This window comes from Triticum urartu, chromosome 6A, assembly GCF_056163025.1.
Source record: "Triticum urartu cultivar PI428250 chromosome 6A, HENAU_Tu73, whole genome shotgun sequence".
NCBI lineage: Eukaryota > Viridiplantae > Streptophyta > Magnoliopsida > Poales > Poaceae > Triticum > Triticum urartu.
The window spans coordinates 581,076,527-581,099,812 of record NC_141878.1 but is presented as its reverse complement, the minus strand read 5'-3'; the positions used below and the strand labels follow the sequence as shown (position 1 = coordinate 581,099,812).

Genomic DNA, 23,286 nt, shown 5'->3' with positions numbered 1-23,286 from the left:
TGAGGCCATGATGGCGTCCGTAAGCACAATCCGTAGAAAATGCGTGTAAGTGTAGCGTTGTTGTGTTACCAGTGCTGATTGCTTCACGATTCCAGCCCGCATGCTGCAGCCCCCCATGCAGGGCTACAAGAACTGGATCCCTGTTGGCTTAGTTTCTGATGGTTACGGTACAAGAGGCAAAATGTTCAATAATTTCAATTTCCAGCAATATATATTTTCATACTAAAAGCCTTAATTTTGTATAAAACTTACTCATCATGTATATCCCTACACGGCGTTTGACAGGTTCTCACATGTCGCTAAACTCGGCAACATATTAAATTTGGAGATCCACGGAAATGTGCAAAGTGAATTCTCTGCCAAAACACAACCTACGCAATATACATGTTTGTCAAGCGAGGAGCGTTCTTTGGGTTCGATTCCCCATTTCAAAAAGCATATGTTCGTGTTTCTGGAATGGAGTCAATCCGGCAAGTTTGTTTGCAAGGCTGCGTCAAGGATGGGGACAGGTCCGATGAGCCGCCTCAGGGCTTGTTCGCTTGAGATGGATTTGAAGGGTATTGAGAGGGACTGAATACCCTACAAGTCAAAATCCCTCCATATCCCCTCCAATCTCCCTGGGAGGAGGTTTAATAAAACAAGGTCTGAGAGGTACATCATGATGGTTTATTTTCCTCCTCGTCAGCCAGTTCCTCCAAGAGAGGACATTGTTTTGCCTCGTAAAATGGCCAACATTTGGATGGAGGTGGAACTAGGAGAGTTCCACAACGAGGAAGGAGACCATGGCAATGAGGTGTCCATCAGCTTGATGGAGAAGACGGGAGGCAACAAGGGTGGTCGTATAGTGTGGGGCATTGAGCTGAGAAGTAAGCGAAACAGGCAACAATGTAGTGTCATTTAAAATCCAGGAGCTGATGAAAGACTATCAAATTAGTTTTGGATGCATAGCCCAAAAAAGGATATGATTCTCTCTCTTTCATCCTCTGGTGTTTTGAAAGCAGTTAAATTTATTTCCGAGCTCCCTTTTCGAGCCCTTGCATATAGATGAAAAAAAGTTTGTTCATTACAATATACAACACATATAAACACATTATTGTACAGTACTCCATATCGAGCAAATCTTTGGTTAACCGTACATGCCATAATCATTGAACTTTAGAACCTTTAAGTTTAATTCTTTAGAAGTTGGCGTTTTTTTTTCTTTAGAGTTGGATGCGTTTTTGTCTACCAGATATGGAGGAGCTGAACTATGGTTCCAAAAACCTTGTCTCGATGCAGAAACATTTCATGCAACTGTCGCCATAAGAAAAGAAAAGGCATGTAAATGTGGGCCGGCCTGAATTTATAAGTGCATGTAATTGTGGGCCAGACAGAATATATAGGTGTAGCTGATTTCCTTCTAAAATAAAAGGCTGATTTTTCCTACTTCGCGAAGAAAGAAAAAACTGTCATCGCTCTACTGCCGAGTAGTACAGCCGATCAGCCCATCGTGCGCCTTGTGCACGCGGTTCCTTCGCCTATAAGGCTCCAACCCCCTGAAATAACACGCCGTTCCATCCAACAGGAAGCAATCCGCAGATCCATCCCATCATGGAAGCAGACGGCGACGAGATCTCGCGCCTGCCGGAGGAACTCCTCGCGTCGATCCTCTCCCGCACGTCGCCGCCGGACGCAGGACGCTGTGCCGCCGTCTCCCGCTCCTTCCTCGCCGCGGCGGACTCCGACGCCGTCTGGTCCTGCTTCCTGCCCCGCGACCTCCCACGGTTCGCTGAAGGTGTGCTCCCCCACGCGCCGCCGTCCAAGAAGGGCTTGTTCCGATACCTCTCCGACCAACCGGCGCTCCTCCCAGGCAAGCTCGTGGTACGTACGTAGTACAGATCCCATGTATATCACCCCAAGTCCCCAACCCAACCAGTACTGCTTATGAAAATCGGCTAATCCATCGATCCGCCGTTCTTATGTGCAGAGCATGCGGCTGGACCGGGCTACTGGCACCAAGTGCTACATGCTCTCGGCGAGGTCGCTGCATATTTCGTGGGGCGAGACAATAGATTACTGGGAATGGATCAAGCTCCGTTCTGATGAGATCCAAGCAAACAACAGGTTCGTAGTAATTGGCCCTATTAATTTAGTTCCTATCGTCTCTGGTCTGATGATATTCGTTCCATGTAGTGTCAGTACCAACCTTGGTTTCCACTTTGAGTGAGATTTCGATGAAATTCACTGAATTCTAGTAATTTCAGTAGACACTGAAATAATTATGTTTCGGCCAAATATTTCAGCAATTTCAGTACTGCACAGGAATTCAAATATTTTTCAAAATATTTTTAAAAAATTTATATTTGTTCATTGAATTCAAGTGAATATTTCGGTCATTTGGCTGAAATGCAAACTGAAATTCACTGAATTTCGGTTGGTGCTGAATTTTTTCTCAAACTAAAATTGAAAACCATGGTACTAACCATACCCATACTCTTGCATTTGCAACAGCTTCCGTGAAGCAGCTCAACTTCAGGGAGTTTGGTGGCTGTTAATCCGTGGCGAAATACATAGCACAATGCTCAGCCCAAACTCCAAGTATGCTGCTTACATGGTGTTCAAGCTAGCCGATGAGTTCATCAAGCTCGATTTCCCGTTTCAAGAGGCATCAATCACTGTTGGAGGGAATGATGACTCAACACGCCAAGTTTGCCTCCAAGCCTATATGGAGGACGGGGATGACGGGGTACCTCGCAAACATATCTTGAGGTGTAGTTGGGAAGACTATATGCCTCATACAAGTTGTGATGCAATTCCTCTCACAGATGAAGTTATGCTCCCTCGAAAAAGGGTTGATGGCTGGATGGAGGTCGAGCTAGGCGAGTTCTACAACGGTGAAAGCTGCGACAGCGATTTGTCTGTGTGCCTAAAGGAAACCGAAGGAGGGGTTTGGAAGACTGGTCTTATTGTGTGGGGTATTGAGATTAGAACTAAGCAATGATGTTGATGAGCTTGTTGGATTAAGAATGTCGTCTACATTCCTTTCTAAAAAACAATCTGTTTAAGTTGTTGCAAGTGAAACCTTAACTATCCATCTAAATTTTCGAAACAGTTCGTTGGTGAAAGTACATGACTGTTGCTATTTGTAACTCTATCTTCTTTATCTATTTTCATCTCGACCAATACATTGACTAGTATGTAAAGTCAAGGCTTTTATTTATGTCTTTTAGATGATGGGAAATTTTATTGATCTTGTATTAAAGAAGGTACAACATGTATCAGGAGATTTTCCTAGCATCCGCGGGAACACAACCAACAAAAGCAAAGTAAGCAAAGAACATCTACGATCGTTCTTCATTTGGTTCATTTAGTCGATTCTCAGCGAAATACCAACACCTGCAAACTAATCTATTTGAAGTACTGTATGTATCAAACATTCTCCAAGATTGTATAAAAAATGAGCTGAATTGCCTCGATTCGTACTCCACACGATTTGGTGATTGCATAAAATAAATTGGAACGCTAGGGTCAGATCCTTTGATGGTTAAACTCCTAGAAGATAACGAAGCGGAATGTCTACCGAGAGACAAGGCAACAGAGTGCAAAAATGGATGCCAAAATTCACTACAGCAGCACATGTTCATGAAACAAGGCAAATGCCATCAAAACAAGTTATCCACTCCACAACCACTTAAACTGAATTCTAGAAAACAATGACTACAGTACTTCCTTATTTGGAAACAAGGTAATAATAGTTGTGTGCTCTATGATTCACAACTGCAAACCTCTTTACTCAGTAATTTTTTAATCTTGACACGCCTTTATTTATAGTTATGTTACTCAATTGCTTCATTCCACTTTCTTTTATTTCACCTTTTTGCAACCAAAGAATATTCATACTTGATGATAGATGGGTCGATCAAAAATTCTAAGGCCTCCATTGGTTTAGAGGAATTTCATAGGAATTCTAGAGGATAGGATTCTTATTGGATTTTTTCCTTTAGAGCCCTTTGGTTCATAGGAATGGATTCATATTCCTACATAGGATTGGTTCCTATCCTCCACATTTCATAGGAAAATAAAAAAGAGCCTAGACTCAATGGAAAAATTCCTTTGGTGTCAACCAAATGACATCTTGTTTCCTATTCCTACTTATAGGATTTGAGATACATGTTATCTCATTTCCTACAAGATTCCTATTACTATGATAATCCTATCCTATGAACCAAAGGAGGCCTAACTGTCTCAATGATGACCAACTGTTGGATGAACGCGCCTTTTGCTTTTCAAACGATAATTATTACTTTTTTTAAAAGGAGGATGACCCCCGGCCTCTGCATCTGGGAGATGCATGCGGCCACTTTATTGATTATTCTCGAGGACCTTACAAAGTATTACAACAATAAGCCTGAATCCGTCATCTTGGTAACATTTGCCGCTACTCCTATCGAAATGATGAAGGCGTGCTAGCTAGGCCACTACCCAGACCACTCATCTAAGCCCAACATCAAAATGATGAAGGGGTGCTAGCTGGGCCACTATCCAGACCACTCACCTAAGCCTAACATCAAAAGCCGGAAGCCCCAGCCGAGCCACATACCGGGTCTGGGGTACAAACCGGTCCGACGCACTCGTGTGTCGTCGCCGCCATCTTCCACAGGTCCGTCTTCAGAGCAAATATTGAGGCTTCTACCTTGTCTGGCCACTTAGCCATCAACGTCACCACGACACCAGACAGCTTCGTCCTCCTGCGCGAGTCCATCGCCACACATCGGACGCCGAATCTCCACTGCGCCACGCCGCCGAGATACGTCGCCATCAATGAGTAGGATGAAGCACCGCTTCGCCGAGTCCGGCGGGGCTGCTGAAGACCAAGCACCGTGGAAGAAGGACTCCGAGGCTGAGCACATAGGCGGCAGAGCGCCAACGCACCGCCACCAGACGAACTCCGACCACGCCACCAACCGCCGCCAAGCAACCAAAGCATCACATCCACCCCAAGCTCACCACGAACGACACCCCCAAGAGGGTGACGATGCTCGGAGCGCCGCTGTTGCTCGATCCAGAAGGATTTGGACTTTCGCCCGGCATACGAGCTGGGTGGAAGGAAGATGGGAAGGAGGCAACCTGGACGGCGCCTACAAGAAGGGTACGGCGCCCTCGAGCGTCGCCGCCATCGTGGCCGCACTGCTGGCCTCGAATTTCTCCGGAGCCACCTCCCACCTCCAGCCGCCAAAAAGGTACAACTCCGGTGACAAAAGGCCGCCAAAAGCATGACCATCAAAGGCAGCCCTGGTTGAAGTAGACGGAGGCCTTCAGATCTGGATCGGGCGCCGCCGAGACGCCCGCACAACAGCCGCCACATGTCGCCGCCTCGCCGCCCCCGCGGCCGAGGAAGAACGGCCAGCACCAACGAGCACCGGTCACCGCAGACCCGGCGCCGATCCACCAGCCGAGGCCGCCATAATTATTACTTAGCATGTCATGTTGCTTAGTAATAAACTTAACCGTATTTAGTGTTTTCATTTTCCTCAATTACCAAGTGTAGCATCTACCCTTTTATCTAATACTCCCTCCGTCTCATAATGTAATCAAAAAATGTCTTACATTATGGGACGGATGGAGTACATTCCATTATACTTAAATATGTTCTTGACACCCCAGATGTCACTATACCACAACACTTAATTGGGGGCAGTTAACTGCCGGGAGAAATACAATAACAAAGGCAAATTATCTGCCGGGGATTTTACTACTGCCGGTAGAAGTACTTAGTGGCAAAGAAACTGCCGGGAGAACTGTAGGTACGAGGGCGCGCGAACTGCCGGCAAGGATTTCCGACCGTGAGGACACTTTATCTGCCGCGAGAACTAAGCACACGGCCCACTATCTGCCGGGAGCGTCTGTTTGGCGCGAGCCCGAAATAATTGGGCCTAAATGCTCCGGTAGTGCGTGTGGACCGCTAAAAAAGCAATTATAATCGTCGGCCCAACCAGATCTTCCCCAAATTGAACCCTAGTCCACAATCCACATAGCCTCCTGCTCCTCCGCCGCCCCCCTTCTCCTCTGCTGCCTCCGTCCGCCGACCTAGGCGACCCCATCGCTGTCGATGGCGCCCGGTGCGGCGAGGTCGACGCCGCCTCCCTCTCCCGCTCCAGACCCCACGGAGGGAAGGGAGCCTCCTTCATCGTGCTGCGAGCGTGGCGACGACAAGCACTAGAGGGAGCCGTGCTTTTTGCCTCCTCTGCCGTCTCAGGGTCGTCGTGCCACCACCAGGCTGTGGCGCTCCTACTCTCCGCCGCCCTCTACGCTGACGAGCAAGGGCGGGATCCCCATCACGGCATCCTCCACTCCGATGGCAGGAGCGGTGCTCCTCACTGTGCTGGTACACCATGCTGCTCAGATCCGTCACGGTGGACTCGATACAGGTGTGCATTTCCTTACCAAAGGTGCGCACCTCTATTTTTCTGCTCTATTGGGAAGCTTACACCGAGCACACTACACGTGTATCCTCCTCTTTCCTGTAGCCTTCCTCCAGATGTTTTTGGTTTCTTACGATATTGTTGGCTGCTCAGATGGGACGAGGCTGTTAGACTTTTTGGTATGAGTGAGTTCCCCTAACTTGTTGGGTCGATTTTTTGTTACTGCTACCCCAGTCCCCAGATAGCCAGCGACCATGGCCTCTGGACTTTAGTCTGTTCGTGAGCCTGGAGAGCTGACACTCCTCTTTTTTGTGCCTACCTTTGGCCACATTGTTTCTTAGCAAACATTCATAATCTAACATTATATGTATGATTTTCTGTTTTGCCTCTGCAGGGCAAGAAGGAAGTAGAATGAGGCGCACTCTTAGGAATCCTCTGTCCTAAGAAAGAACATGGAAAGCGCACTCTTGGGAAAAAGAAGGAAACTACAATCTAGCAAATGAATAAAGAAACAGAAGCTTGCTCACAAAATTTCGCATAAGTGGTAACATTTCTCTTCACACGTATAATCTGATTTTCAACACTTCAATTAGAAACTGCAGGATTGGAGAGGGGTGGAGAGCATTGGCTAATACAAGTGATTTTTTTTTCAAGAATACGCACAAGCATGTGTATTATATATTAATAGAAGAGAGGGGTGGAGAGCCCCATCCACGTTTTTACATCCATGGCCTTAGGCTCAAGGTTCACCACACGGATTACTCACAAACTACCCGCCCCGCCTATACAACCTAGCGAACAGCCCCGAGACCTCTCCACGCAAGAGTCCTGCTACATGCCATGCTAATACAAGTGATTTATTTGGGAAGAACACAAGTGACCTTTACCTTAGTTATGCCAGCTCTATTTTCTTTCAGAAAATCCTTTTTATGGATTGATGGTGGGACTTGGGAGCCACATATACATGCGTGGAGGCTTCTCTTTGCATAATTTTGTTCTAGATGCATATACTTTTTTCCTCTTAACTGGGGGCTGTTTCAAAAAGGAAGCACCTCATGTGTAAAAATTGGCTGACCTGCCTTTTATTATTTACCATTTTCTATACAGCCTGAATGTACTGGAAGGAACAACATTTGTGAGTTTATAATCAGCTGTAGTAATCTTGTTATAGACATATACACACTGAAAGTCTGAAAACATGCTAGTAAAAGCTACTTGTTTGAAAGCAGCACTATGGTTTATATTCAGTCAGAATGTAACTGCCACGCCTTTGATTGCTAGATGAACCATGCTCTCAATCAGACAATGGAGTGGGACTGCAATGCCATTGAATTGAGTGTAAATATTCAATTCTTTTATTTAAATTGTCAGTGAGAGGGAGAGATAGAGAGTTTGTTTCTGTAACACCACTTAGTTTGTTGAAATACTTTCCTAGAGCGATGTAAGTTCACATAGGTGCCATAATCCTTGCTTAAACTTTCATACTCTAGAATACAAAATAATATTTGTATGCTTTTGCAGTTCGCACTATTAGCATTATTTCCTGGATAAAAAATTCTCCTAGAACCAAACACGACTAATATATCTCTGACGTGTTCGATATAGATTTGTTTATACATATCTTGAACTGTACTGGAAGGTATCAATGTTTGTGAATTCGTACTCAGCAGCAATAATATTGGTATAGATACACATGGGAAGTTTGAAAACATGCAGTAGAAATACATGGCAACTGCCATATGTAGTTGTATGCTACTTGCTTTGAAAACATCACTATGGTTTGCTTCTTTGCTTGCAAAATGATTATTATGCCAGTATGTATTTTCTACTCCCTTCGTCCCATAATGTAAGACGTTTTTTGACACTACACCAGTGTAAAAAAACGTCCTATATTATGGGACGGAGGGAGTATGTGATATTATGTCCATTTTTGTGTGCTACAGTATAGATGTATGTCCATTTTTGTGTGCTACAATATAGATGGCGCCAAGCTTCTGGCATTCTCTGTGACAAGAGAGTGCCACAAAAGCTAAAAGGCAAGTTCTACAGGACGGCGGTTCGACCCGCAATGTTGTATGGCGCGGAGTGTTGGCCGACTAAAAGGCGACATGTTCAACAGTTAGGTGTGGCGGAGATGCGTATGTTGAGATGGATGTGTGGCCACATGAGGAAGGATCGAGTCCAGAATGATGATATAAGAGATAGAGTTGGGGTAGCACCAATTGAGGAGAAGCTTGTCCAACATCGTCTGAGATGGTTTGGGCATATTCAACGCAGGCCTCCAGAAGCTCCAGTGCATAGCGGACGGCTAAAGCGTGCAGAGAATGTCAAGAGAGGGCGGGGTAGACCGAATTTGACATGGGAGGAGTCCGTTAAGAGAGACATGAGGGATTGGAGTATCACCAAAGAGCTAGCTATGGACAGGGGTCCGTGGAAGCTTGCTATCCATGTGCCAGAGCCATGAGTTGGTTGCGAGATCTTATGGGTTTCACCTCTAGCCTACCCCAACTTGTTTGGGACTAAAGGCTTTGTTGTTGTTGTTGTATTACCTTATAGCAGTTGTACCATCCTATCTGTTCAGGTTGGCATCATCACTAGAAGATCTTCACAGTAACAACACAATCAAGTGAGGGGAGGTTAGTCTGATCTTCAGAGCATTGCAAGTTTGGTGACTCTTCTGCTGGAGACATGTGGCCCTCTTCGAGTAATGCAGATTCACAGGATTGTGCTGAGTCTGGTATTCAAAAGACATCCCATGAATATGGTAATGTACTAATGTCATCCAACAAACGGCTGAGCAGAAAATGTGATAATGCCATTGTCTTATTGGACATGGTTGTAGCCACGAGTCAAGCTCAAACAGTTGGTGTAACTTAGTTGTAAATTATGTTTATTGATGTGGTTGGATGCTACTGAACAAATGTATGTATGTTGAAATGTTGAAATTTTAGTATGAAAGTGTTTGAGGTCTGCTATTGAATCACGAGTGAAATTTTGTACAAGGCCTGAACATTATTAAATTGGGGATATGTTGGCAAGAATAGTCTAGACTATTGGTGAAACAAAACGTGATGGCAGATTATCTGCCGGGTACACTTGTGTATGCTGGCAATGGAACTGCCGGCATGTATATTGTTAAGGTCAGATAAACTGCCGGGAAAATTTATCTGCCGGGAGAAGTTATTCCCGGCAGCCGTTCTCGTGGCAGTTCTATCTGTTGGGAGAAATCGACTCCCGGCAGTTTACATGCCCTATTAAGTGTGTTCTCCCGGCAGTTTACATGCCCTTGCGTTCGTGTTGTGGTGTAGTGTGTGTTGCATGTTTTCTGCCAACAGGAGAGTGACATATTTGTGAAGACTTTTATTTCTCATTTACTTTCAGCCACTGAAGAAACCAAGGTAAAGAAAGACAAACAAGGAAAAGGCTACCTGCTGGTTGTGGGTGCTGAGCCGATGGACAGTGTGAAGAAGAAGGTGCAATCTTGGCAGCGATGCATGAAGCATTTTTTTCTTTGCATGTTGATCACTACTGCACTGTTCAGGTCCTTAATCAAGGGGGTAGCAAATTCTGTGCGTTTTCTTCTTTGTATAAATTTCGACTTGTTTGATGTTTGTTACTCTTTTGTCCTAATTAATCATCTAAGTTCCTAATGAAGGTAGCTTTGTGTGTGTGTGTGATCATGCTTCCTTTATTTCTATCGCTAACTTTCAGTTATCTCAATATGTTCCAATATCAAAGCCAGGCGATGTTTGCCTGTGAAAATAGTGTAATAAACAGATATTATCTGTGTTGCAAATAATTTTGTATACTGAATGAACAGTTCAGCCCAGTCACGTATGTTTGTCAGAAACAAATGTGGGTGAGTGTGTGTGTGTGTTCTTATACTTGCAGTGACTGATCGACAGTGATTGTGGGCAACAAGCAAGGAATGCTCACCATGGTGGTGGTGGTGAATTTTTTTGGAAAAGAGGATAACCCCGGCTTCTGCCTCAGAATAATGCATGTAACCATTTTATTAAGTAAAATAAGTCCAACAAAGTACGAGGTCAAAAGGAGCCCAAGATAATTAAATAAAAGCCGCCACAACCGGCGAGAAAAGAACAGGCTACGATGACTTAAACACTTGGCCTATTAGTAGTCCGTCATCCAAATGGGTTGAAGATAGCCCACGTTGCCATCTCCCACCTGTTGCTCCCCGTAACCAAAAGCTCCCTAGAGTCCGCATAAGTGAGTAGCAAACACGTACATTTCCAAGTAGTGGCTCTGTAAATAACCTGCAAAAAGATGGTAAACAATTTCGGTTAAAAATCATATCATTTCTACAGTTTCATAGAGCCCAAAGTATTGCACATATCCCTATCTGAATATGTCGAGCTAAGTTTGATTCGATTCCATTTAATCATGTCCCAAGTAACATGTTGATACTGGGTGGAGGATTAACATTAAGGGCTATATACAAAGTAGGCCAGAGGACTTTGGCTAACGGACAATCGAGAAAGAGGTATTTTATAGTCTCATCCTGATCACAAAAACAACATTGAGTACTGCCTACCTGTCTACACTTTACCAAATTATCCTTAGTTAAGATCACTTCCTTATGGAAAAACCACATATAAATTTTAATTTGAAACGGAACTTTAATCTTTCAAGAACATTGAGTACTGCCTACCCGTCTGCAAGAAGTCAAGAACATTTTGTAGATTAGAAGTCAAGAACATTTTGTAGGCTCTTCAATCAGACCGACGGAACATTTTGTAGATTGAAGAGCTTAGAAGTCAAGAATATTCCTTATGTTCTTGACTTTTAAGCTCTCTATCCCTGTAGATTGAAGAGCCTTGAATCAATTCAGCCATCTAGATAGGATCAACAACATTTGACCATCTAGCTCCGTCAGTCTAATTCATCTTCTTTTCTTGGATCTATGAACTAGAGCAATCTACTGGTATGTGTTGCATGTTTTCTACTAACTGGAGGGTAAACATATTTGTGAAGACTTTCATTTCCCATTTACTTCAGCCTGTCATAATTTTTTAACTGAAAAAATATTTTTGTTAGTTGGATGAGAGCTGACCCTATACTACCAGTAGATAGACTAGGGTGCAAACTGTCTTAATCTGTGCAAATAACAATGCAAACCAACCTTGCATTCTTTGGAGAACAAACTGACATTATGTTTGCAATTTTTAACCATAGTTTTAATAGCGCGCTATGCCTTTTAGCGGGGAAAACCTTTTCTAAAGATTATAGCGTGCTATAGCGGAACTATAACGTGTTATTTAAAATATTTGTTCATGTGTTTGGACTAAAGTCCCTTAACAAAGGGCCTCTTCTAACTTCTAAGCGCTATAGCGAAGCTGTAGCGCGCTATTTAAAACCATGTTTTTAACAAAAACAATGAATCTTAATAAGCATTATATATTGATGTTACATGGTTTTCTGCACCTTACGACCGTCAGCCAGGCATGGCCTTACAAAATGTGTGCATTATCTGGCCAGCGATATTTCCATTTGCTACCTGAACTGACAACAAGCACTATAGTAACGTGATGTTTATGTCCATTCCAGATTCTCGAATACGTTCTTGACCTCGCGCAATTGATCGTGTCAAAACCAGAAAATGTGGCACAGATATGAAAGCTGATTTCGTACTGATTGTCGCCTGAAAATTGTGTCGTGGGTAGTAATGAACTGACATTATCTTCATAGTATCTTTTTAGTTGAGCTCGAAGAGGTAACTAAAGCCCCTGCTGGCCTCCCTGTCTCCGCCACTGCTCCCGGCGACACCAGCCGATGCCACCTCGTATGGGAAATTGAACTCATAGAATGCATATGCCAGCTTGAACACCAAGTATATGACATATGTTTGTGTTTGCCTTGGTCCGGATCTCCAACTCATTGACACGATAGAACTGAGCGGTTTCAGAGAAGAACCTGCAAGTCAATCGCAATTCACAAATCATAAGTAGTAGTACCGAACAATGTAGCAATCTGCAGGGCGGTGCCGCCTGAGCAATGCATGTAGCTCAACTATCTGGGGATCATCAATATGCGCTATCTGTGGCTCGAGAGGAACAAACGTGTGTTCGACAATGTTGCGTCTCTTCCGGCAGGCTGTGGTTAGTAGATTTTTTTTATAGAAAAGGTAGAATACCCCGGCCTCTGCATCTGGACGATGCATACGGCTAATTTATTAATTATTAACACATGACCTTATAAAGTCGTACAACAGTAAGATCAAAGCCACCATCTTCGTAACCTCTGTCGCTACTCCTATCTAACTGATGAAGGGGCGCTGATGGTCTGGGCCTAATACCAAACAGACCTCGCAGCCAAACCTAACATCTAAGACCCGAGGTCCCAACCAGGACGCCTGCCGGGTATGGGCACCCACCAGTCCGGCGTGCTCCTCAATCAGGACGCCTGCCGGGTATAAGGCCGCCACAGCCACCTGCCACATATCCATCTTCAGAGTTGTACTGTTGCATCGGCCTTACCCGGTCTCGCTGCCGCCGACGCCACCACGACGCCAGACAGCGTCGACCTCCTGCGTGTGTCCGTCACCACACATCTGACGCCAAGTCTCCGCTGTTCCATGCCGCCAAAAGCCACCGCCAAGAATATGTAGAACGAAACACCGCTTCACCGAAAGGGAGGCAGCATACCCTCACCCCTCACCTGCAGACTCTATGGAATTCGGCTGGACCGGGTGGGACCTAGGGGAGATAGAGGTTACTACTATCATTTGTATGTGGAGGGTTGGCTGATGCTGTTAGGTATGCCCGGCTGCTGCGGCAGCAGCCCAGTGCCCTTTCTTGTTTGTCTGTAAAACACTATCTTAATATAAGTGACACACATAACTTATGTGTTTTCTTGAAAAAAAAACAATGTAGCAATCGATCTTACTTTGTAGGAGGCAAAAGCACTAAATTCGCCATGACAAAGTTAAGTAATACTCCCTCCATTCTGAAAAACTTGTTTTAGATTTGTCTTGATCCGGATGTATCTCAACATGTTTTAGACTTAGATACATTCGTGTCTAGATAAACCTAAAAGGCAGTGACACACAAGGAAAAGGTAACACCCCCCCCCCCCCCCCCCGCGCAGCCTCCCTGGCGACTCGAGGGGAACCCTAGCAGCGCTGCCGGCCGCGCCCCAGATCCGCCTCCCTCGCGTCGCCGCCGCCGGAGGGGATGCCGGCGAAGTCCGGGCGTGCCCAAGGAGGGTGGCGGTGGGGCGTTCCTGCCTCATACGGCGTCTTCAGGCGGGGCCTGGCCTCCCGTCTGCGAGGGGCGGTTCCGCGGCGGACCTCTTCTGCGTGCGGCGGCGCCACCCCTCTCCTGTCTCCGGCCGCGTCTCCTCCCTGGCTACTCGCGCGAGCTCGACAGTTCTGGCCATGGGGGTCGCGGCGGAGGGATTCGGCGGGCGCGACGCGCTGGCCGTGCGTGGCCGTGTGTTGGGCGCCCCCTTCTTCGTCCCGTGCGCACGGGCCAGCCGTGGCCATGCGCGGGGCCCCCCGCTGATGAGTACTTCGTCGATGGTGCTGTAGGTGACCCTTTTCTGGATCCACGCGGGGCTGTAGCTATTCTGCTCGGTGGTGGTGTGGATTCTCTCATCTTCGACGCGGCGGCCTGCACACGGTCGATTTCGCCTTCGCTGTTACGATCCCGATTGGCTTGGAACCTGCGTTTTCCAGGGACCAGCCTGTCGGCGCTCCTCCTGTAGCGGCTATGGCCCAGTGCTCTTGAAGCTCTGCTCTTTCCGGCTTCATGGGTCCGCCGGTGTTTTGGCTGCTCCTGCTTCGCTGATCCAGATCTACGTTCTCCGGATCCTGGCTCGTCAACTTGCCGGCTGTCGTCGTATGCCGTGTGTTGGTTCCTCTACGTCTCGTTGTTGCCTGTCCAACCTCTATTGCCACCCCTTGCCTTGCCCCTCCTCCGCCAGGTCCATTGCTCGCGCATCCGGTGGCATAGCTCCCCTTCTGGCGATGGCCATCCCAACTTATGACTTGTCCCCATATTGGATCCAGTTCCGATGGCTTTGGGATTGTTTGGACATTGGCCAGGGCGAAATCCCAGCTTGATGCTGGCAGCGGCGACACCTGTGGGTGGCGTATCCTTCTTGGAGGCGCTGCCAAGGCCTATTCTCCGAGCCCCTGTTTGAGCGCCGGGGGAAACCCCAGATCCAGTTCCATGGATCGGACGACGGCGGCGTCACAACGTCATTCCTTTTCATGAAGACGTCGTCTTGCTTGCTCATGCCATGTCTGGTACTCGATTCCGAGTGTTGGGGCATAGTCTCAGTTAGGGTTGTCTCTTGTTGGATTGGGTAGTTTAGCGTTGTGTTGTAGCTCCTCTTTGGGCTGAGCATCCCATGTCACTCTGCTTCGGGTACCATGTTTACGTCCCTTTTGATTGTGCCATGTGTTGTACTGTTGAGTATATTGTGTAGGTGTATATTGTGTATTGAGCCCACCTCCTGTTTTCTTTGTATAGTCGAGGTTGTGGCCCCTCTCTGTACTCATATATACGTGCCTGGTGCACCGATCAATGTATTGTATTTGCACAGCCTATACTTCATATTCTACATGGTATCTATCGCAGGTCGGTCGACCTAACCCTAGTCGCTGCCGCACGTCCTCCACGCCGCCGCCGTCGCCGCCGTGCGCCCTCCGCGCCGTCGCCACTGCCGCCGGTCGCCGCTGCCCCGCCGCCGTCGCCGCCGTGCGCCCTCCGCGCCGCCGCCACCGCCGCCGGTCGCCGCTGCCCCGCCCACCTCACGCCGCCGCCGCCGCTGCCACCCGCCGCAGTTGCCGCCGCGCGCCTTCCGCGCCGCCGCCGCCTCCGCCGGTCGCCGGTCGCCGCTGCACTCTGCTCCCCGCTTCCGCAACCTCCTCCTTCCAACCCTAACCCTTGCCACCGCCGCGCCTTCCTCGCGCCGCCGCCGTAGCTCTTCATGGCCGCCCTTCCCCACCCCCGCTCCTGCCCTCTCTCCCTCTAGCCGCCGCGGCCCCTCAGCCGCGCCGCTGCCGCTCCTCTTACCGTCGCCACCCCGGCCGCTGCCGCGCCCCCTCCAGCCGCCGACGGCTCCCTGGCCGCCGCCGCGCCTCCTTCCCCAGCCACCGCCGTCGCCGCTGCAATGTCTTCTGCTGCGTCGTCTCCCTTCGGCCCCATGTACACGGGCGCGCCGTCTCGCTTCACCAACATGCAGCCGGCGCCGCCAATGGCCGATGGCCACGCTCCGCCCGCCCTGGTTCAGCCCCTCGGCGGCTACACTATGCCGCCGGCTTTCCCGGCGGGCCATCTGGCCAACTTCGACGTGCTGCAGCAGCCGACTGGTGCTGGCTCTGCCCGCCCCGCCGATGGCCGGCGGCCTTGCTCCGCCCACCCCGGTTCAGCCCTACGCCGGCTTTGCCTCACTGTCGGTCTCCCTGCCATGGGGCCCTACTCCTTTGGCTGCCCTGCACTCGGCCTCATCACCGAACCCCTTCGGCACCGGCGACGCTTGGTACATGGACTCGGGCGCGACCGCCCACATGACATCTCATCCCGGTACCTTAAGCTCCTTCACTCCGGTTTGTACTCCTACTCGTATCACCATTTGTAACGGTTCCTCTCTACCTATCACACATGTTGGTCGTACTTTGTTTCCTTTCACCATGTCTAATGTCCTTGTTTCTCCTGATTTAGTTACGCGGGGGGCTGCGCTACTGCTAGGGCGCTACAGCTAACTTTTAGCAGTAGCGCTGGTGGTACCCGCGCTACTGCTACTTCTAGTAGTAATAGCACGGTTGCCGCCCGCGCTACTACTACTTAGTTGTAGCGCGGGTCAGAGCCCCACGCTACTACTAACTAATTCAGAATTAAAAAAATTAATTGCAGCAATGGCGGCTGCTTCTGCTCGGCGTCATCGTCCTCTCCATTCATGGCTGCTACTGGTCCTGGAGGGGATGAAGTTGTTCGTGGTGATGGTGCTTCCCCACCCAACTTGTGCCCGCAGCTCTCGTTTACTGCTGCTACAAAAGAAGAGAAATTTATTAGAAAGAGGAAGAGAGAGATAGAGAGAGCAGTAGGAGGAGGAACTCACCGGTGGCCGACGGAGTTGGTGCCGACGCCCAAAACCCTAGATGAATCTCGGTGACCTGCTGCTGCTTGTCGTCGGACCCTTGACCCGGTGAGGAGGTGCAAGTGGTTGCATCCATGGCGGATCTGGCCGCCGCCATGTGGATGACGCTCTGCTGGTTTCTCTCTCCTTCCAACAGCGGAGAAGAAGCAGGATGAAGGGGTAGGGGAGGGGTTTGCGAGAGGAGGTCGCTAGATTTGGAGTAGCGCCGAGGTGCGAGGCCGGCAGTGGTGGTGGGCGAGGAAGGGAATGGCGAGTGGGAGGAGAAGGGGAATCAGAAGAGTGTGGGTTTGGATTTGGGCCTCCGCACGCTATGTGTACATATGTCTTCGTGGGTCGATAGTAGTAGCGCAGTTTTATAGCCCTCGCTACTACTATGGCAATGTCCCAGGTGGGCACACTAGAGACCACTTAGTAGTAGCGAGGGTTATAAACCCGCGCTACTACTATCAACTTAGTAGTAGCGCGGGTTTATACCCCTCGCTACTACTATGGCATGTTCCGGGGGGCACAGCAGAGACCACTTAGTAGTAGCGAGGGTTATAAACCCGCGCTACTACTATCAACTTAGTAGTAGCGAGGGCTATAAACCCACGCTACTAGTAAGTAGCAGCAGCGAGGGGTATAAACTCACGCTACTAGTAAGCGTCTGTCTATAAGCTTTTCCCTAGTAGTGGAACCTTGTCTCTGTTCGTCGTCTTGCTCGTGAGAATCCCATTACCGTTGAATTTGATGATGTTAGTTTTTCCGTGAAGGACGCCCGTACTCGGATGGTCCTTCACCGTTGTGATAGTCCTGACGAGCTCTATCCGTTGCACTCCTCCGCCACCGCCTCCACCACCCCAGTCGCCCTCGCTGCAGGTGTCGACCTTTGGCATGCTCGTTTGGGACACCCGACCCCACCACTTTGCGTCAAATTCTTTAGAGTTTTTCATTCTCATCCACTAAGATCGACGACCATACTTGTGAGGCTTGTCGTCTTGGCAAGCACGTTCGTCTTCCCTTTAGCGCTTCTACCACTATTTCCACTTTTCTGTTTCCGTTATTGCATAGTGATGTTTGGACATCCCCGGTTGCGAGCAACACGGGCTACCTATACTATTTGGTGATCTTAGATGATTTCTCTTATTATGTGTGGACATTTCCTCTTCGTCGCAAGTCCGACGCCCTTGCCACACTCAACGCCTTTTATTCCTATGTCACCACACAGTTCGGTTGTCCTATCCTTGCATTACAAACTGACAACGGAAAAGAGTTTGACAACATCGCTGTTCGTAACTTTCTAGCCTCTCATGGCACTATCTTCCACCTCACTTGTCCCTACATGTCCCAACAAAATGGCCGTGCCGAGCGTATCCTACGCACTCTTAACGACTGCGTCCGCACGTTGCTCTTTCACTCTAACGTGCCTCCCCGGTTTTGGTCGGGTGCTCTCGCCACCGCCACCTTCCTCATCAACATCCGTCCGTGTCGCCCACGCTGGAACTATGCCCCTCACCATCTCCTGTTTGGTGCGCCCCCATCTTATGATGGCCTTCACATCTTTGGTTGTCTCTGCTATCCTAGCATCGCCGCCGCTGCGCCTCATAAGCTTGGACCTCGCTCCATCGCTTGCATCTTCCTCAGCTACCCACCTAACACCAAAGGATACCGCTGCTACGATCAGGTCTCACATTGTGTATTCACCTCCCAACACATTTACTTTGATGAGAAGGTGTTTCCATTTCAGAGGGTACCTCCCGTCGCCCCGTCGCCGCCGGCCACCAGCAGCCCTCTAGCGACCCCGTCAGGTGGACGGCCCCGCTCGGTTCTTGGACCGCCTCCGGGATTCGGCGGTCCTCGCGCCGTGGGACGAGCTGCGCCTCGTGCCCCCATGTCGCCCTCACCGACTCCGTCAGGGGCCTCGGCATCGCCCGTCTCGCTGGTATCTTCACCGGCCTCTCCGCCGGCATCTTCACGGTCCGCCGCGTCGCCGGTATCTTCACCGGCCACCTCGGGGGCCGCCCCGTCGCCGGCTGCCACGCCGGGTGCCTTGCCGGCGGCTTCGCCGGCCGTCTTGCCAGCCGTCTCGCCCTCTGCCTCGCCGGACGTCCCGGCGCTGCCGTCTCGCCCCGTCACACGGGCCCGAGCTGGCGTTCACCGTCCGAGTCTGCGGTACTCGAGCGACGAGTACCTCCTCGCCTCCTCCACCACGGAGCCGTCCCCTATTCCCGCCGCTCGCGCAGCCCTTCATGATCCCCACTGGCTTGCCGCGATGCAGGAAGAGTTCGATGCTCTCCAGCGGAACCGCACCTGGACACTGGTTCCCGGGCCTCTTTGCGCCAATGTCATCAGCGGCAAGTGGGTCTTTCGCCACAAGACCCGCTCGGATGGTACACTTGAGTGCTACAAGGCTCGCTGGGTGGTTCGTGATTTTCGACAGCGCGCTGGAGTTGACTTCACTGAGACGTTTGCACCGGTTGTCAAACCGGGCACGATTCGCACCGTCCTCCAGCTTGCGGTGTCCCGAGGCTGGCCAGTTCATCAGATGGATGTCTCCAACGCCTTCCTCCACGACCATCTTGAGGAGCAGGTTTATTGTGAGCAGCCCACCGGTTTCGTCGACGCATCTCTTCCTGGCCATGTGTGTTTGCTGTCCCGGTCTCTATACGGGCTCAAGCAAGCACCTCGCGCTTGGTACCAGCAGATCGCCGGGTTTTTTGAGACACTGGGCTTCAGCGTCACTCGCTCGGACGCCTCACTGTTTGTCTATCGCCATGGTGACACGACTGCATATTTGCTCCTCTACGTCGACGACATCATCCTGACGGCCTCCTCCGCAGCTCTTCTTCAGCAGATTACTCTCCGGCTGCGTGACGAGTTCGCCATCAAAGACTTGGGTGCTCTACATTATTTTCTTGGCATTGAGGTCGTTCACCGACCGGATGGCTTCTTTCTTCATCAGCAGAAGTATGCGCACGAGCTCCTTGATCGTGCTGGCATGCTCAACTGTCACCCTGTTGCTACTCCTGTTGACACGAAGGCCAAGGTTTCTGCTCTTGAGGGCTCGCCAGTGTCGGATGCTCCCTTCTACCGGTCCATTGTCGGTGCTCTTCAGTATCTGACTCTCACCCGACCGGATCTATAGTATGCAGTTCAGCAGGTGTGTCTCCACATGCACATCCCTCGTGACTCCCATTGGACTCTCGTGAAGTGGATCCTCCGTTACATTCGCGGCACGATGACTCTTGGGCTCGCCCTCACGGCGTCCGCTTCTCTAGAGATGGTGGCCTACTCCGACGCAGACTGGGCTGGCTGCCCCAACACTCGTCGGTCCACCTCCGCCTACTGCGTTTACCTCGGTCCTTCACTCGTCTCGTGGTCGTCCAAGCGAAAACCCACAGTATCGCGCTCCAGCGCGGAGGCTGAGTACCGAGTTGTGGCTAACGTTGTTGCCGAGTGCACCTGGCTACGACAGTTACTTCAGGAGCTGCATCACGATATCTCCCAGGCTACGGTTGTCTACTGCGACAACGTCTCTGCGGTGTACCTCTCCGCCAAATCCGTTCATCATCGCCGGACTAAGCACATTGAGCTGGACATTCACTTTGTGCTCGAGCAAGTGGCCCTTGGACGTATTCGGGTCCTTCATGTTCCGACTGCACAACAGTTCGCCGATGTGATGACGAAGGGCCTGCCGACTTCCACCTTCGAGGAGTGTCATTCCAGTCTCTGCGTCACTGGCACCGCTTCGACTGCGCGGGGGGGGGGGGGGGGGTGTTGAGTATATTGTGTACGTGTATATTGTGTATTGAGCCCACCTCCTGTTTCCTTTGTATAGTCGAGGTTGTGGCCCCTCTCTGTACTCATATATACGCGTCTGGTGCACCGGTCAATGTATTGTGTTTGCATAGCCTATACTTCATATTCTACATGTACCCCTTCTGTATTTTCGTTTCAACTTCTTCTATCAATGAAAGATACGCAAGCTTTGCGTATTCGTGAAAAAAAAAGATAAACCTAAAACAAGCTTTTTAGGACCGAGCTAATATAAGGTTAGAGACGGTTTAAACCTTTTGTTTCGTTTGCTGCAGTTCGAAAGTGAACCTACAGGTGCCAGGTTACTGCACCCAGGAATCTGCAGCACACTCGCCGAAAGCATGAAGCGCTGGGCGCCGGTAGCCCTGTCCAGTTGCATGCTCTGCATCAAGTAATTCAACAGAAAACGACATTCAATTAAGCCTATTAATTAAACTGCAAGAAGGTATCGCATGCATGAACGATAAAGAAAATTAAGCGGCATGCTTAACTAGCCAGCTGGGTTGAGAACTTGAGAGCGTACCGCCAACTTGTGTAGGAGGAGAGCTGGCTGGTCGGAGAGGCGCCGGAACAGCTCCTTCTTGCTCGACGGCGACGTGCGGGGGAGCTCGACTTTGGCGAACCGTGGGAGGTTATGGGACAGGAACAAGGACCACACGACGTCGGAGTCCGCCGCGGAGCGGAAGGCCCGAGAGACGGCGGCCGCGCGGCAGGCGTCCGGTGGCGACGTGAGCGAGACCACGCGCACGAGGAGCTCCTCCGGCAGTCGCTCCATCTCGCAGGCGGCTGGCGTTTTCTTGTTATGCGTGCGGCTCTGTCCTTCCGATGATCTGGAACTCGTGGCCATATATAGGATCCGACGGCGACTGGGCTAGGAGGAGGTGGCGCGGTGCGGTGGCGCTCATGGCGGGGTTTCGGTCGGGGTCGTCTTCGATCTCAATCGGGATCTTCATTGGGGGCGTCGCACGGTGGTGGGACCGGATCGGCGGCGGCGTCACCGGTTCGGCATAGAGCTTCGTTCCAGCCAACCACGAGATCGGGACGCTCTGGCTTCTGGTGAAAATCACGCCTGACTGTGGTCATGGCGGACGATGACGGCGTCTCGGACGTCGTTCCCTTCTCGAGGCATCGTCGTTGCAGGTCACGTCAACCTGATCGGAAGGTTCCGGTGGAAACCCTAGATCTGGATCTACCGGATCGGAAGATGGCGACATTTCAATGTCGTTCTCCCTCCTGGCGGCATCGTTTTGGAGCAAGTGTTGGCTGGAGGAGACTAAAGAAGGAGCGGTGTGGTATCTGACACGTCGACAACGGCGGGTCTCAGTGGCATGGAGCAGCGGGGTCTCGCCAGTGGGCGTATGATGATGGACGAGCGCAGGATGGTGGCGTTGTCTGGCGTCGTGGTGGCGTCGACGACAGTTAGACTGGCAAGGTACATGCACAGTATAGCACTAAAGATGGATTGGTGGCAGGTGGCTGCAACGGCCTCATACCCGGCAGACGTCCAGGTTGAGGAGTGCACCGGACTGGTGGGTGCCTCATACCCGGCAGGCGTTCTGGTTGGGACCTCGGGTCTTAGATGTTAGGTTTGGTGCAAGGTCTGTTTTGATATTAAGCCTAGACTATCAGCATCCCTTTATTAACTGGATAGAAGTAGCGATAGATGTTGTCTAGACGGTGGTTTTAATCTTATTTTTATATAACTTTGTACGGTCTTGTATGAATAATTAATAAAATGACTGCATGTATCGTCTAGATACAGACCGGGGGTCCTCCTTCATTTCTAAAAAATATATATAGGGACGTACATCAGACCGAGACCATGGCAGAGTCGGAAAGCAGAATAGAAGCGCCAAACGGCCCAAACCTACATGGCGGGAGAGAGGGAGAGAGACGCGTCCGGGAAGCTAAATAGAAGCACCAAAGTGACCTCTATTGTGCACCTCACGTACTGAATAGAACAATTCGACATAACCTAAATCTTCCAGGTCAATCCTACAAATAGAAAGGGAGCACCTAGATTTCTATAAGAGTGAATTCCAGTTTTTACTCTTTATTTTCATATTTTTGACACTAATTACCTCATTTAGCGGGATTTCATCCATTTTACCCCATTTAGCAAAAGTTCTGCCACAATTTACTCTGTTTACAATTTTGTGAGCATTTTGATGGGCAGGTCTCAATTGTCAGGTCCACCTGGCATGTCAAACCGGTCCTCGCAGCTTCTCCCGACCAGGCTGACTAGGTCGCTTGCGTCCAACGCACAACGCCTGAGTCGGGGCACACCACTCTGGCCTCCAACTAATATTCACGGCATGCATCGCTTGCCTTCCTTCGAATCACACATACGATCCTGCAGCAAACAAGAAAGTAAAAGATTTTCAACAATATTCAAAATGTTAAAAAATATATAATGTACCTTTGTCACAGAAGGGTGATATGCATACACGTGATCTTCTAATAAGCATTTTAATTCTGTCTGAATCAAACACCTCACCGGCCAATGCATGAGTCAGGAAAATTTCAGAATACACAAATTGCTATATATGATGGAGATGGTCAATATCACGTGGAATGGGGTACGACTGAGAGCACTTATTTGTTCACTAACCTCATTGATTTGTTAGACTAGCGGTCGCCAAAGACCCGCCATCAACTGAGCACAACCTGATGGGGTCACGTACATGGACGCGCCCACGCCGATGTCGGCGAGCTTGATGGAGCCAGATTCCATAGGGTCGTTTCGTGCCTTGATGTCGTGGCCAGACACCAGCGAGATTTACGGAGCCGGATTCCATGGTGTCGTTTCTTCCCTTGATGTCGCGGCCATACAACGTGGCTCGAGCCTCGAGGAGGTATGAAATTGCGCCGCTGCCGCCGCTGGCTGACAATCCTAACCCTAGGTTCGAGTGAGCCTGACGAGTACATGTGGTCGGAAGCCTGGACGGGCGATGCAATCGATTGGGAG

General features: G+C 49.8%; 2 protein-coding genes and 1 long non-coding RNA gene across 7 annotated transcripts; 2 read left to right on the top strand and 1 right to left on the bottom strand.

Moving 5' to 3' along the window:
- The first annotated feature begins 1,540 nt into the window (after positions 1–1,540).
- Positions 1,541–3,128, top strand: LOC125512975 (F-box protein PP2-B11-like). Of its 2 annotated transcripts, XM_087528992.1 has the most exons (4): positions 1,541–1,860; positions 1,967–2,103; positions 2,491–2,725; positions 2,805–3,128. In XM_087528992.1, exons 1-4 carry the CDS (start codon positions 1,591–1,593, stop codon positions 2,856–2,858), a joined length of 696 nt encoding a protein of 231 aa, XP_087385118.1. In that variant the 5' UTR covers positions 1,541–1,590; the 3' UTR covers positions 2,859–3,128. The 2 variants fall into 2 exon arrangements, with proteins under 2 accessions (XP_087385118.1, XP_048533986.2); XM_048678029.2 differs by having other exon boundaries at positions 2,491–3,128.
- Positions 3,129–5,794: 2,666 nt separating this feature from the next.
- Positions 5,795–9,371, top strand: LOC147966613 (uncharacterized). 4 transcript variants are annotated; one of them, XR_015609004.1, is made up of 3 exons: positions 5,795–6,586; positions 6,796–6,945; positions 8,983–9,371. It is a non-coding gene; the product is annotated as an uncharacterized LOC147966613 (long non-coding RNA). The 4 variants fall into 4 exon arrangements; XR_015609003.1 differs by having other exon boundaries at positions 5,796–6,580; XR_015609005.1 differs by having other exon boundaries at positions 5,810–6,428.
- An 11,057-nt stretch (positions 9,372–20,428) lies between these two features.
- On the bottom strand, positions 20,429–21,165 carry LOC147966612 (F-box protein SKIP3-like). The gene is made up of 3 exons (XM_087530889.1): positions 20,842–21,165; positions 20,611–20,700; positions 20,429–20,488 (listed from the first exon to the last, which is right to left on the bottom strand). Exons 1-3 carry the CDS (start codon positions 21,163–21,165, stop codon positions 20,429–20,431), a joined length of 474 nt encoding a protein of 157 aa, XP_087387015.1.
- Positions 21,166–23,286: the final 2,121 nt, after the last annotated feature.

Bases quoted from the DNA above. Each gene is read 5' to 3' on its own strand.
- LOC147966612 (XM_087530889.1), bottom strand. From the start codon at position 21,165: ATGGCCACGAGTTCCAGATCATCGGAAGGACAGAGCCGCACGCATAAC. The intron at 20,701-20,841 runs GTACGCTCTCAA...TACTTGATGCAG, and splicing joins TCCTCCTACACAAGTTGGCG to AGCATGCAACTGGACAGGGC. The intron at 20,489-20,610 runs GTAGGTTCACTT...GAATACGCAAAG, and splicing joins GGTGCAGTAACCTGGCACCT to CTTGCGTATCTTTCATTGAT.
- LOC125512975 (XM_048678029.2), top strand. From the start codon at position 1,591: ATGGAAGCAGACGGCGACGAGATCTCGCGCCTGCCGGAGGAACTCCTC. The intron at 1,861-1,966 runs GTACGTACGTAG...TCTTATGTGCAG, and splicing joins TCCTCCCAGGCAAGCTCGTG to AGCATGCGGCTGGACCGGGC. The intron at 2,104-2,490 runs GTTCGTAGTAAT...CATTTGCAACAG, and splicing joins GAGATCCAAGCAAACAACAG to CTTCCGTGAAGCAGCTCAAC.